The sequence below is a fragment of the Papio anubis genome, chromosome 8 (genome assembly GCF_008728515.1).
Source record: "Papio anubis isolate 15944 chromosome 8, Panubis1.0, whole genome shotgun sequence".
NCBI classification, from domain to species: Eukaryota; Metazoa; Chordata; class Mammalia; order Primates; family Cercopithecidae; genus Papio; species Papio anubis.
The window spans coordinates 289,838-305,377 of NC_044983.1; the positions used below are offsets into that span (position 1 = coordinate 289,838).

The 15,540-nt window shown below is 43.6% G+C and overlaps 1 protein-coding gene across 8 annotated transcripts in view; it reads right to left on the bottom strand.

Moving 5' to 3' along the window:
• The window catches only part of TDRP (testis development related protein), a 72,298-nt gene extending 56,974 nt beyond the window's left edge, over positions 1-15,324 (bottom strand). For 4 of the 8 annotated variants that reach the window (XR_001905292.2, XM_017961725.2, XM_017961724.2 and 1 more), the window contains exon 1: positions 14,983-15,247. Coding sequence is in view for 6 of the 8 variants with exons in the window: in XM_017961725.2 (XP_017817214.2) it covers positions 14,983-15,087 (105 nt within the window). In the remaining 2 variants the exon portion in view is untranslated. Of the gene's footprint in view, positions 1-14,982 lie in introns of all 8 variants that reach the window. The other 4 variants (XR_001905297.2, XM_021941973.2, XM_021941972.2 and 1 more) reach the window with 3 other exon arrangements.
• Between the last annotated feature and the right edge of the window lie 216 nt (positions 15,325-15,540).

The following is a 15,540-nucleotide window of genomic DNA, read 5'->3' on the forward strand; positions in this document are numbered from 1 at the left end:
AAAAGTACAAATAAAATTAAATACCTAGGAGGTAACTGAACCAAAGAAGTAAAAGATCTCTACAATGAAAACTATAAAACACTGATGCAGGAAATTGAAAAAGACACAGAAATGGAAAGATATTTCATGTTTATGGACTGGAATAGTCAATGTTGTTAAATTGTCCATATTACCCAAAGCAATCTACAGATTCAATGTAGTCCTAATCATACCAATGACATTCTTCACAGAAATGGAAAAAACAATCCTAAAATGTATATGGAATCACAAAAGACCCAGAATAGCCAAAGCTATCCTGAGCAAAAAGAACAAAACTGGAGGAATCGTATTACCTGACTTCAAATTACACTACAGAGCTAGAGTAGCCAAAACCACATGGAACTGGCATAAAAAGACACACAGGTCAATGAAAGAGATTAGAGAACCCAGAAACAAATCCATACATCTACAGTGAACCCATTTTTACAAAGATGCCAAGAACGCACATTGGGTAAAGGACAATCTCTTCAATAAATGGTTCTGGGAAAACTGGATACCCATATGCAGAAGAATGAAACTAGACCCCTATTTCTCACCATATACAAAAAAAAAAATCAAATCTAAATGGATTAAAGACTTAAATCTAAGACTTCAGACTATGAAACCACTAAAAGAAAACATCAGGGTAACTCTCCAGAACATTGGACTGAGCAAAGATTTCTTGAGTAATACCCCACAAGCACAGGTAACCAAAGCAAAACTGGACAAATGGGATCACATCAAATTAAAAAGCTTCTGCAGAGCAAAGGGACCAATCAACAAATGAAAAGACGACACACAGAATGGGAAAAAATATCTGCAAACAACCCATCTGACAAGGGATTAAGAATCACAACATAAAAGGTTCTCAAACAAGTCTATAGGAAAAAACCTAATAAGCCAATTAAAAAAATGGACACAAAACCTGAGTAGACATTTCCCAAAAGAAGAAACATAAATGGTAAATGGGTATATGAAAAGGTGCTCAACATCAGTGATCACCGAAGAAATGCAAGTCAAAACTACAATGAGATATCACTCACATCAGTTAAAATGGCTTTTATCCAAAAGACAGGCAATAACAAAAGCTGGTGAGGATGTGGAGAAAAGGAAACCCTTGTACACTGTTGGTGGGAATGTAAAATAGTACAGCCACTATGGAGGACAGTTTGGAGGTTACTCAAAACACTAAAAACAGAACTATCATAGGATCCAGCAATCCCACTGCTAGGTATATACCCAAAAGAAAGGAAATTAGCATATCAAAGAGGTATCTATGTTAAGTCTCTTGGGCAGCCCCCTGAAAAGCCAGAATGTTGAATGCACTTTCCACTCTTCCCATTCCTGCCTAAGAGATAAGACAAAAACCACGTGTTCTCTCCTGACTGCGCTGAACTGTCCCGACCTCCATCCGCAGCACTGCTGGGTCTCTGATGCGACAAAAAGCCAGTTAACTCTTTTTCTCTCTGAAGCCGCTAGGCATCCAAAGTATGCCAGTTCCTGTTCAGCACTGAGTCGGGAGAGACAGAAACCAGTCCATCAGGTAACCTCCCCAAAATTTAGAATGGTGGACTTCCATTCTTTACTTTCCACCCAGACCCATAAGGTCTGTGCTAATTCTGGGTAGGGAGTGTCAGAAGGAAACTGAATTGTAGGACACCCAGCTGGTAATGAAGAATTGGCTGGTGTTAGAAGAAACCACACATACGGACACTTTTTTTTTTTTTTAATCTATGACAAAAATGAAAAGGTGTGAGGATGCCATCCTTAATCACAGTTACAGACTGCCTTTTCTCTAAACTTTCTTGGCATAACTTCTTTCCACATCAAACAAATGTCTGAATTATACTGTGGGGACAAAACTTCATTTTTTAAAAATACCATCACTATATGGCTGGGCGCGGTGGCTCAAGCCTGTAATCCCAGCACTTTGGGAGGCCGAGACGGGCGGATCACGAGGTCAAGAGATCAAGACCATCCTGGCTAACACGGTGAAACCCCATCTCTACTAAAAAAATACAAAAAACTAGCTGGGCGAGGTGGCGGGCGCCTGTAATCCCAGCTACTCAGGAGGCTGAGGCAGGAGAATGGCGTGAACCTGGGAGGCGGAGCTTGCAGTGAGCTGAGATCCGGCCACTGCACTCCAGCCCAGGCGACAGAGCCAGACTCCGTCTCAAAAAAAAAAAAAACCATCACTATAAACAACTTTATTTTAAAAAGAAATATTAATCATCTTCAGTCAATAAGCTTAGTATTAACCATAGTCAAATATCTGGCAAAGAACAGCTAAAAGGAGATGTAAGTAGTTACAAGAAAACACTAAATCACACCAGATATTATTTCAACCTAATATTTTATGGTTTAAGAAATTGGGACAGGAATGGGGGGATTTCAAGCAGCACTCTGACAAACAGTGGGCTCCTGCGGTGGGTGCATAATAAAATCTCCTGGCTGTGATACAGTTTGCTGCTATAGCAGAACAAAACGAACAGAAGACATGGTTTATATTTCTTTTTCTCCTAAGTCCAGGAGAACGGTTAGGTGTTCAACAGTGTCAGAAATCCGGGTTCTTGCCTCTCACTCCTCTGCCACCTCTGGACACTGCTCTCATCCACAGGGTGAAAGAGAGTGCAGCACATCCACTAACCTCTGTGAAGGGGAAAGAGAGGCAGCAGCACACATCTAGGAAGGTGCCTGTGTTGTGTCTACTCACATGTGGTGGCTAGCACTCAGTCATGAGCCCTGCAGGGGGAAGGATGCTGGGACTTCAGGCTCTGGGGCAGCCATGTACCCACTGAAACCTGCTATTGGGGGAAACGTGCATTCTGTCTCAGAAGGGCACATATCAGCCCCCAGGCTCCCTAGCAAGACGATGAACCCACCACACATTTCTTGCTGTCTACAGAAATGCACTCCAGCTCTTTTAGCTTCTATAGTCTGTTAGGGTGAAGACCATGAATACAATCACAACTGTTCTAAATGTCTTCTCCTTGAGTATCATCTTATTCATTTTATCATAGGATAAGGACCAAATAAGACCATTTATGCAAAAGCGCTTAAAACTATACAAATGCACACTTACTAATAAAATGGAAGCTCAGGAAGAATATAAGTGAGCTTCATGACAATGCTATTTGAGTTTAGCATTAAGACTTCCTATTTTTACCCTAAATCACAACAAATTCTGTATCACAAACTCTAATAAGTTACCTTACAGTCAAAAGAGATTTCAAAGACCCTTTAGTCTAAACTAAGGGTCAGCAAATAAGGCCTGTGTTTGTAAATAAAGTTATACTGGAACACAGCCACGTCCATTCATTTACATGTTGCCTATGGCTGCTTTCACCTGCAACTGCAGAGCTGAGTGGTTCTGACACTGCATGGCCCACAAAGCCTAAAACAGTTACTATCTGTTCCTTTACAGTAAAAGTTTGCTGACTCCTGCTCTAGAGCCCTCACTTAAACAGGAAGTCTGGAGAGATGAACTCACTTGCCCCAATGTCCCAAAATGAGTAACGGCGCTGGGACCCAGGCCTGCCTCCAGACCACTTGAGACAGGCTTTTCTAGCACCACACCGTCTCCCTTGTTCTTCCTGGTCTCAACCACTTATCAACCAAATTATGAGTTCTGAAACGGAGAACCAGGTTCTTGTACATTTTTTACAGTGTCACAAGCCAGAAGCACGAAAGGCTCTCCCTCCCGACCCCGTGCCACTGCTGGGCTCCTCAACTCCGGACAGTAGATATCATTTCAAAGCCAGCACATCCATCAGCAGCCTCATCGGGCTGCTCCCACAGCCAGGCCACCCCAGGGACTTCCTTGGGACTCTCAGGGCACGCCTTCTCCAGACCACCCTAGCTCAAAACTTTCACCTGCAGCTGCTTTTCTGCCTTCATCTTCACATCCAAAGGCACCAGCTCTCATTAGCACTCTTTGGCAAGCTCACCTTTTCCTACCTGTCCTGACAAATCCTCCATCTGAAACTCAGGTTCTCATTTCACAACTGACCTCCCTGACTAGAACCCCAGCTGTTTCATCAGCATCTTGCCCCCAGCCTCTCCTCCTTAGACAGGTAATCTTTACAAAATACAACCAAGGTGTTACTCAGAATTCTTCAACATTCAGCTAAGAAATGAAGTCTCCACTCCTTAATGGGATTTTCCCAGTTCTCCCCTGTACAGCCCTCCTGTGTCAGTTCAACCCCCTCCCCCGATCATTAAGTAAAAAGGGAAGTATATAAAGCAGAGGGTAGGCAGATGTACACTGGTTCTCTTTTCTCGCAATGTTCTCGCGCTTCTCACTTGCTAATTTACCAGAGAACTGTTTATCTCCCATAGTAAGACTTCCATCAAGAAACTCTTTGATACAAAACTCAAGCATGACAAAAATTAAAAGTATACTGTGATGTTTACTGTATTGGAATTTGACCCAAAACACAATTTTATCAGTGCTTTCCAAAGGCACTGACTGTTGAAGCCTTATTTTTTAATATTAAAAAAATTGGAAAATGAAGAAAAATGGTATCACAAATTTATCATAACCTATAAGGTAAGAGAATGCAACAAAGAATATAAACCCAGAGAAACTTGGATTCGAATTCCTATTGGTGGCTACTAACACAAATTATTTATAAGGTTGTAACTTTACACGAGTTATTTAACTTCTCTAAGATCACCGAATGTAAAATACAGTTTAATCTCATTATTCACAGTAGTTATGTTGTATAAAGTTGCCACAAACAGTCAATTAGCAAAAATACTGAATTATTGCTGTTATGGGAAACCCAAGGCTAGAGCTCCTGTGAGCCTCTGATAACAACTTTTCATCAACAATGCATGACCTTGTTTTACATGCATTTGTTTAAAGATGCCTGATTTAACATCTGCTGTTGATTCATTCACACCGAACTCTCAGCCACCAGCCCTGTAACTCATGCCTGAGCCATCTCTAACACAGGTGCTCCCTACCGAGGGAGCGTCACAGCCTTCTTGTGCTCGGGAACACTACACAGTGCTTCAGCACTACACGTGGGGGCTGTGATAAACAGTGAAATCACACGCAAAAACAAAAATGTAAAAAAAAAGTAGTTCTCAACAGACTGCATGCAAGACACATGCCTCAGTTAGGAAGGAGCTCAATGGGTGACGATGAGTGTTTGCTGCTCTGTAAGTCTGTGGATGACTTTCAAGGCACTGCAAGTACTGATTTGGGGATTACAAATAAATTTTAGCAAGTAGCTGAATTTGCAAATGTGGAATCCACAAATAATGAAGATGAACTGTGACTACTTTTTGGGCTATTGTGAGAAGCTGCAACAGCTGTAAAACACTCACTCCAATGCCCAGCACATGGCAGGCACAAGTACCATCATCCAGGATTCTATCCTCCAAACCAAGACACGCTCTGACTAAAAACAAAACAACACATTCTAAAATGCATTCCATTCTCTGCACACAACAGCAGCCGTCATAAAAGGACTCAAGTTATCTTTCAAACGCTAGAACTAATATCTGCCACTTAGTTTGTAACGTTTTTGTACAGAATATTGTACTTCCATCTGAAAGATTATAAAGCTACATCATGGTTTTCTTTAATACACATTTATTAATATCTTGAAAAAAGCCACACCCAGAGCCCCAAAGTCCTCTCCTTAGATTCAAACTGGTCTGCGGGTTGTCCACACACTCGCCTGGTTTCCAAGTCTTTGGGAGCAGCTGCACCACCCTAGCTCACAGGTCCAACCATTTCTAGACAAAGCCAAGGTGAGAGCAGGCAGTCTTCCCTCACAGCAGCCCCCACGCGACACCCAAAGCAGAAACTGTGGTTCACCTGGTTACACACAGCACCAAGACAGAATGCCAGCTAACACGGGGTGAAGGATCAAACGAACATAAAACAACCTCCCTGTGCTGAGCTGACAGGAAAACAAAAGGAAGTGTCCCTGGTCTGTGGACTGCATCTCAGCTCTCTCTGAAATAACACGTAAAATCCTCTTGAGCTTCAGTCTTTGGCTTTTAAGTCCTGCAGCAAGGCTGATGAGCCCCACACATACATCCACTCCCCAAATGCAGACGTAAAGCCAAGTCGTCCATTCCTCCCAACAGGTGATCTTTAAAAAGCAGAAGACGGACTGCAGTGCCTCCCACCGTATGGACAAGTGCCCACCTGAGGCAGGTCTGAGTGTAGGGGTGGAGCCCACCTGCCCTGGCTGAGCAAGTTAGGCTCCACATTCAGTGACGTTCAGTTTTCAAGACATTGACTGACACAAAGTGAAACCCACAGACTAACTCTAATGGTAAGAATAGCAGCTTTTAGACACACTAAGTCATGCCACCTTAAGTTCTCGCAAAAATCAGTAAAAGTACATCTTATCAATTAGGGTTTTAAACTCTCAGGAATAAAAATTTCAACCTATTATTAACATTTATAGGTGAAGATTTACAGAGTAATATGCTAAGGCCTGAGAGGCAGATATTTAAGCCCTCATCATTCTACCATTCAGTGGCTTACTAAAAGGACACAGTCGAGACACCTGGAATTTACCTAGCTAATTGCTTGAGGAGTTCCACAGGGCCAAGCAAGTAGAAGAATCCACCACTGTCTTTAGTAAGCTGATATGAGTCTGGGAGAAGATCCTAAAGCTGTGCTTTCCAAATCAGTTGGCATTCACTAAAAACACTACTGAGGACCTGAAATAGGGCTAGTAGAAATGAGTTTTTAATTATTCAAATTTCAATTTAAAAACATTTCATTTCAGTTACCGGAAAACTTTTAAGTATGTTTGGAACAACTCAGATAAAGCAACCTAGTCTTTCACCTGTACGTTTTATAAACTCTAAATACTGACCAAGTATTTGTGAAGAAAACTTAGCATCCAAATTGATACACATTTATTAATACCTTGTGCTGGTAAATTTAAAATACACATAGATTTGAGACTGAGTATGAAAAAAATGTAAAGGATGTCAGTAACAAATTTTATATTGATTACCTATTGATGTAATATGCTGAATATATCAATTTTAAATATTGAATTAAAACTTTTTAATGTGGCCACCAGAAAATGTTTTGCTGTGTTTCAGTGGAGGAAAGCACCACTCTGTTCCACAGGCAGGAGCTCCCCAAGCATCAGTTAAGAGGAGCCAGCTGAATCCAGAGCGCATAAGCAGCGCACAGGATCCTCCTTCCCTTCTAGAATATAACTTGACCCTTCCTGCTTCCTCTCAAGTAATCACCCACAGAGACTTGACTCAAGTGCTTCTGCTGACTGAATATCTGACTCAGCTCATATGAGAGTCCAATTAGACTAACCCTACAAATATCTGTTTACCCAAGAATGAATCTGCATCGAGATCAGCTCCCCTAAGGCTGGAGAACTCCTGCTCCCTGCTCCAGACTCCAGAGTTCCCATCCTGACTCAATTCTGCAACTCCCATCGGGTGCCGTAATGTGGAAACCCCACACCAGGTACACTCCTCTCACGGGCACTGCTGAGCCCCACGTGGGCCTGGCTCCCTTCCTGGTCTTGGGGATAGAGCAGTGAGCATTCAGCCTAGGATAAGATGGTCCTCCGGAGAGGCTCGCACTGTCTGAATGTCTGTCGCACAAGTGAGAAGTGCCTGAATGCGGCTGTCCCAGGACCCTCCTGCCTGCACCGCACCCCACTCCACTGTCCACATCAACTCGGCCAACGAGCACGTTCTGGAGCAAGGGATATCAGAAAGCCAAATCCTAAGTCAGTAAAAAGCATTAACTATTTCTATTATTCAATAACAAGACCTACTTTTTCTTCTTTGTGTCTGTTTGCCAGAGAAAAATATTAAGGGCTGGATATGGATGATTTCATTTACTTTTCACTTTTTCATTTCATCCCAGGGGCAGGACAACCTGGTTTGCACATGTTGGCCATGGGGACTACGAGGTTTTTAGAAGTCTTCATTAGGCTTATAAACAAGTAAGAATTTGCCAGGGTTTGAGAATTATGACTCCTTTAAAGTCGAATGCTAAATTAGCCTCCTATCAGTCTCACAACTACCTGAAACACAAGAGGACATTTCCCAGAGAAGAAGGGCCTAACTTCAACTGTCACCTGACTCCAAGTTGCAAATCCTGCCTCCCTGTAAAGATAGGATAAATTTAGCAATTTTATCTTGAAAACATGAATACAATGGGTTGTACCTACTTGACTCTATAAAAGAGTATGATTTCTTTCATCTTCACAATCTGTGCCTATGATGTGTTCCATCCTAAGTGCTCCTTCATAATAAAATTATTTTCTTTCTCTTCCTATATTGTTAAGTTTTCTTCGTTGGGAAGGGTTTTTGTTTTTAAAACAAAATGTCTGCAACCTTTCACCACTGATAAAGAAAGAGCTTCTGCGGCATTGTTAAAACAGGGAGACTTCAATCAAGGCTATCTCAATAGAGGAGAGAGGTTTGGTTCAACTTCCAACAGGCAAAGACAGCTGTGATTTGCAGCCAACCGCAAAGGGGTCTTGAGATGGAAAGTGACCAAGAGAAGACATCAAGGGTGGGGGATTCTTGCTACAGGTGGGCCAAGAACTCAGATATCAAGGCCAGGGGATGAGGAACTCAATCAGACATCAACGGTAAGAAGGTTCTCACTGCGGGGACTTCTACTGAGGCTGGGCAGGACAAAAGCGAGGTCCTGACTAAAGCTGGGTCAGGGAGAGTCTGTTGGCAGCCATGTGGCCTTCCCGGTCCCTCCTGCTTTGTGCCCATGTGTCAGATGGTGGCATCAACCCATATCAAGGTCTTATGAACAGGGGCTAAGCACCGCCTCAATAAACACTAGTGATAGCTCTACTTATCCCAATTTTACAGCTAAAAAAACAAAACTGACACTTGACTAGGTCAAGTGGCTTAACAAAAGGCAGAGATGGGGTGTAGATTCAATCATGGCTCACCAGAAACCAAGTCCAAATCTAAACTACCCAACTGTACTTTCATGCAAATACAGTCATCTTGACTACAGTTCCATACATTCAATGACATGGTAACGGGTCTGGTGGAGAAGTCTTTAGAGGTCTTCATTGTAAACATGTAAGAAGGCTTGTAAACATGTAAGAAGCTATTGAATATAAATAAGAAAAAGGCAAATTAAAATCACATTAAGATGAGACTTTTCCCCCATCAGATCTACTATCTTGAAGACATGTGCATCACACCACGCTGGACAGTAACATTCGCATAGGCTGCTGGCTGGAAGGTAAACCAGGATGCCTCTTTCAGAGGGCAATTTGGAGACATCAAAACCACAAATGCATGCATCCTTGGACAGCTCCACTTCTAGACACGTGAAATAACCATGCTGCAGGCCTATAATAGAAAGAGACTACAAATAACCCCCTAAAGGCATCAATGGGGGACTCGTTTTTTAAATTTGTATTTAAAAACCTGTATATCCATGTAAGGAAATGCAATTACTGTGGACTGAACATTTGTGTTCCCAGAACTCATATTCCCTCATGTGATGGCATATGCAGGTGGGTATCTGAGAGGTGATCGGGGTGACATGGGAGTCGTGAGGGTGGGGCCCCCAAGATGGGATGAGTGTCCTAATATGGGGGTAGGAAGCTGGAGCTCCCTCTGCCTTGGGAGGATGTAGTGCAAAGGCAGTGCCCTCTGCAAACCAAGAAGCAGCCCCTCACCAAGAACGAAGCACCCTGATACAAAACTTCCAGCCTCTGGAACTGAGAAATAAATGTTTGTTGTTGAAGCGGTCCAGTTTATCCTATTCTGTTACAGTGGCCTGAATGAAGTAGGATGACTGTTTAACATTTAACACACAAATACAGACAAAAGAATGAGGAAGCTCTTCATGTACTGGTAAGGGCTACAACTTACTGCAAATGGGAAAAGGCAGGTGTGAAGGTGTTCACTGCAGGTTAAAGTCTGCATAAGAAAAGAATTTTATTTTTAAAGAGAAATAATGGAAAACAGTAACAAAATGTTAACTATGCAAGGAAAGGCCTCTGCCTCCTCACACACCCGACCTCCAGTAGAACATCAGGCCTTTTCTAGATTTCAGAGCACTCATCAACACCAGCTATTGAGTCTACTCCACTCCTTTCTTCCCAGACACCACTAAAGCAAACATCACAGAGCCTCACAGTGCCATAAAATAGTGACTTTGTGTCATCTAAACTAAGATTCACTATTCCTTGGCTCTCCTCATCTCCAAGCATGATTTTACAACACCTGAAACAGTCCTTGATTTCTTTCTTCCTTTTTTTCTTTGCAATGTCTATAAAATATGTCTAAGCCTTTTAAGTTTGTAAGTGAAAATATGCCGAAAATTCTGAGTTTTGTTTAGAAAGCCATTAGTTAAGGCTAGCCAACTCCCTATGCAATCCAGTTTAGAGGCAACTGATGAACTTGTCTACACTGTCCCTGTTAGACCATCTAAACCATCCATGTTGAACAGTTCTCTGCACTTCTTTCCCTACTATTTGCATAAAACTTTGAGGGGCAGAGGTTAGAAAACGGCTCAGCAACCTTTATATCCACCATAAGAGGCCCAATGAAATAAATTTTGTCACAGAAATTTAATATCATTTAGTATCACATAGCCTTAAAATGGCTTTTTTCCAGCTAGCAGTGCTGAAATGGGAAGCACTCCATGAGACACACGCTATGAAGAGAACAACTCAAGGTACAGAAAAATGTGAACAGTGAGACAGCAAATCTTTGTTTCTGAACACACACTTATGTATCTGCATAAATGTTTTATGGACAGATACACAAAAGAACTTAACAATGTTTCCCATGGGGAAGAATTTAAGACCTGACAATCTCAAGAAATATTTTACCATATGCATTAGCAGTTCTTCTTTAAGTAACATCAGATTCATCAAAACTTGTATCTTTTGTTGAAGGATTGCAATGAATGATTCTCCTTATAAACCTTGCAGTTATATTTTAATACAAAATACAAAATAGATGTGTATTTGTGACCCAAAAACAGGCCCATAGCCTAAAAGATGCTCAGAGAAATGTACTTTCTAAAATGTCAAAATTATTTTAGTAATAGTTAAGTGTCTCTTAAATCCAAGTAAGTCTGAATGCTTCACATTTCAAATTTATTAGAACCAAACATGATCTACTTTTTCACTAAAAAAAAAAAAAAAAAAAAAAAGCTGTGTAACCTGATGTTCAAGAAAGGCAACAGGACAGGTATGATTGCAAACTGAATGCCTTTCTAGAATCAACCAGAATGTGCTCTCAACCTGCACGTTCAATATTACACTGACTGACAGATTTGGAGGATAGGACAAAAGACTAAGAATGAAACAGAACTGAGAACTTCTAACATGGCAGTGAATTTAACAGATTCAATAAATCCTATTTGCATATTAATTCCTACTTCTCTCAACTTAAAAATTTTGTAGGCAGAAGTTTTATGAGACTTTTCATGAATTTTAAAATTTAATTCTAATTTAAATTTAATTCTAACTTGTCTTAATTCTAACTTAGCTTTGCAATAAAGATCAGTCCTCTTGAAGAAATTAAATTTAGAATATGACTAACCTGTCATAATTAACACAAATTTTCTCTATTTTTACATAGCAATGTTTTTCAACACAAACTTTAGATACCCTTAATAAAGTAACATAAAAACCAGTCAAAATTTACAAGTAGCAGATAACTGGGAAAACCTTGGGTACAGTAATAGCTTTTTAAATATAATACCAAAGGCACATCCATGAAAGAAATAATTCATAGTGAAGCTTCATTAAAATTAAAAACTTCTGCTCTGAAAAAGACACTGTCAAGAGAATGTGAAGCCACAGATTGGGAGAAAATCTTTGTAAAACACATACATATAAAGGACTAGTATCCAAAACATACAAAGAACTCTTAAAACTCAACAATGAGAAATCAAACCACCTAATTAAAAAATGGGGTGAAAGATCTAAACAGACACCTCAACAAAAAAGGGACACAGATGACAAGCACGCATCTGAAAAGATGGTCATGTCATTTGTCATGAGGGAAGCACAATTCAAGACAAAGAGAAACCACCACACACCTACTAGGATGGACAAAATCTAGATACTGACAGCACCAAAGGCTGGCAAGACGGTGGAGCAAAAGACAATCTCATTCATTGCCCATGGGAGTGCAAACTGGTGCAGCCACTTTGGAAGACAGTTTGGCAGTGTTTATAAAACTAAACTCTCACCATGCAATCCAGCAATCAGGCTCCTAGGTATTTACCCAAGTAAGTTGAAAACTTACATTCACACGAAAACCTGCACCTGATGTTTACAGCTGGTCTGTGAACAAACTGATGTTTATTCATAATTGCCAAAACGTGAAAGCAACCAACATGCCCTCCATAGGGTGAAGGGATAAACTGTGGTACAGCCAGACAGTGGAATAGTATTCAGTGCTAAAAAGAAATGAGCTACAAGCCATGACAAGAAACGGAGGAACCTTAAATGCATCTAAGTGAGAGAAGCCTACCTGAAAACGCTACACACTGAATGCAACCGAATGACATTCTGGAAAACTATGGGGACAGTACAAAGATCAGTGGTTGCCAGGGGTTCTGGGGAGGGAGGGGGCACAGAGAGTCTCTAGGGCAGCAAAACTCCTGTGTGTGATACTATAATGTTGGGCACACGTCAGTACACATTTGTCCAAACCATAGAATGCACATCGCGTGAGCCCTCCCAGATGAGGACCATGAGCCCGTGTAGGTCCACAAATTGTAACAAACGCACCACTCTATTGCGGGTGATGATACCGGGGGGCCGGGGATTCATGAGAACTCTCTGTACTTTCTGCTCAAATTTGCTGGGCACTTAAAACTGGATACCTGAAAAATAAAGTCTATTAAAGTTTTTTCTCCCCACCAAACCTATACACACTTTAGACGTATAGATGACAGGCGGGGCGCGGTGGCTCACGCCTGTAATCCCAGCACTTTGGGAGGCTGAGGCGGGCGGATCACCTGAGGTCGGGAGTCCGAGACCAGCCTGACCCACATGGACAAACCTCGTCTCTACTAAAAATAGAAAATTAGCTGGGCGTGGTGACACATGCCTGTAATCCCAGCTATTCAGGAGGCTGAGAAAGGAGAATCACTTGAACCCGGGAGGCGGAGGTTGCGGTGAGGTGAGATCACGCCATTGCACCCCATCCTGGGCGACAAGAGCGAAACTCCATCTCAAAAAAAAAAAACAAAAAACCACAGTACAGATGTTAATTCTGTAAACAGAAAATCAGAAAAGGAGCTTTATCGAAGGCACTGCCACTGATTGAATCTAGGTGGAGGATATGAGGAAGAATCTCCTATTCTTCTACTTTTCTGCATGTTTGAAATTTTTCAAAATAAGAACTTAAGGCCAGGCGTGGTGACTCACGCCTGTGCTCCTAGTACTTTGGGAGGCTGAGGCCGGTGGATCACTTGCGCCCAGGAGTTCGAAATCTGCCCGGACAACATAACAAGACCCCATCTCCACAAAAACGGGTTTTTTTAATTAGCCAGGTGAGGTGGTGCACGCTTGTAGTCCCAGCTATTACAGAAGCTGAGGAAGGAGAATCGCTTGAGCCCAGATAGGTTGAGGCTGTAGTGAGTCGAGATTGCGCCACTGCACTCCAGCCTCGTCGACAAGGCAAGACCCCGTCTCAAAATAAAAACTTAACAAAAAAAAAGTGGGTTTCAGGATTAATTAGGAAAAATGGGAGAACATAGGAAGGCTCAGTTTAAAATTCTCAAGGCTCTATCCAGAAAGAGTAATATGGCTCATCTTTGACCAACATTAGTTATAGTTTCTGCAGTTAACTCTGTAGCCACATATAAATTCTCATCATTACATTCAAAAAGAGAGCTGTTTAGAGTAACTATTTTGAAATTTTAAAAAAAAGGGTAGGTAAGCACTAACACTACCTAAAAGAAATTTCTCAGACAAGTTCAGATAGTAACCATATTTAAGCGCTTAACATAATCGGCTCCATTTTCCATGAGTTGGGAACAGAATTTAACTTCATAGGAAATGTCTATCAAGAAGAAACAACTCCAGTCCCTAAGAGAAACTCTTCTGCTCGGAAACTATTTCCAAGTCCTCGGAAGAAAGGTACAAATCCTTAGCTTCCATTCAGCCCTAACAGCATCAGGAGGAAGTTGCCAAACGTTTAACAGAAAAAGATATTTTATGACCCTCATTCAAAAAAAAAAAAAAAAAAAAGCTGGATTTCTGACCTAAATTTCATTGTACATGAAAAAGAGCACTGCAATGGAAAAAGGGGGACGGGGGGAGGGGGCGCACATCTAAGGCACACAGGGCCCACCTGGGAGCACTTTTAATTAAAAAATTCTAGACATACCAAACATATCTCTACACTCGTCAGGCAAAGGCCTTTCAGTTTTCAGTATAAGGGACTTCTGCCGGCTTCCTTCAGAAAAATCAAGGATTTAAGAAAATACTTGCTATGCAAACAAATATTTAGCCCACTTAACATTGAGCTGCGGTCGTCCAAAGCTGCTCAGTGTCCGCGAGGAGGCCGTCCGGGTGCGCGATGATTCAGGCCTTCTCCGCCAGCTCCGCCCGGGACGCGAGCACCCGGCGTGGACCTCGGCGTCCTGGGCCCACGACGCCCAGCTTGCGGGGTGCGCGCGCTGCGTCCCCGTTCTCCTGGGGCTGCGCCCCGAGTAACACGCGTGGGGGGCACTGGGCCCCCCTGCAATCGACAAGAACGCCGGCAGCCCTGGCCAGTAACGCGGGGAGGGGGTCCACGCGGACCACAGAGGAAACTCAGCCCGGGACCAGCCTCGGGTCAAGTTCTCCTACTCCGCACTCGGGCACCTAGCGGGCCGCGCCCCGGGGCTACGCAGCCCCAACCTCACCTGCGCGCCCAAACTGTGCCCCTAACTACCCGCACCTCCACCTGCGCGCCCCGGGCCTACTCGCACTCCCCACCTGCGCACCCCCTCACCTGCGCCTGGGCGGCGGCAGCGGCCGGTGGCGGCCCCCCACGCAGGCCGTCCTCCTCCTCGGGGGGCTCGTCCAGCAGCACCCGGCCCCGGCCCAGCTTCCACATGGTCGGGCGGGCTCCGGCGTCCCTCCGTCCGTGCGTCAGGCTGTGTGGGTCCGCGTCCCTACCGGCCACCGGACGCTCTGTCTGCGGCTCCTGCGGGACGCGGGCCCAGTGGGCCGGGCGGGGCCAGGCGGCGGGCGGGGCGTCCCCCAAAACTAGACCCGCCCCCTCCCCACCACGCCCGCCCCAAACCCTCCCCAGGACCCGGCCCGCCCCCAAACCATCCTCCCAACCAGGCCGGCCCCAGGCCCTCCTCAGAACCACAGACCTGCCCCTGTAAACCTTCTAGGCCTCCCAAACTCCTCCGGTCCGCTCCTGATCCTTCCTCGACCAGACTCCGCTTCTCACCTGACCGGCCTGAATCCCATCCCCACGTCAGCCTCGGTCCCCTCCTCCCAGTGCCGTCCCCGCCACCGCCTCCTGGCGACCCTCGCCCTCGCCGCCGAGCCACCCCAC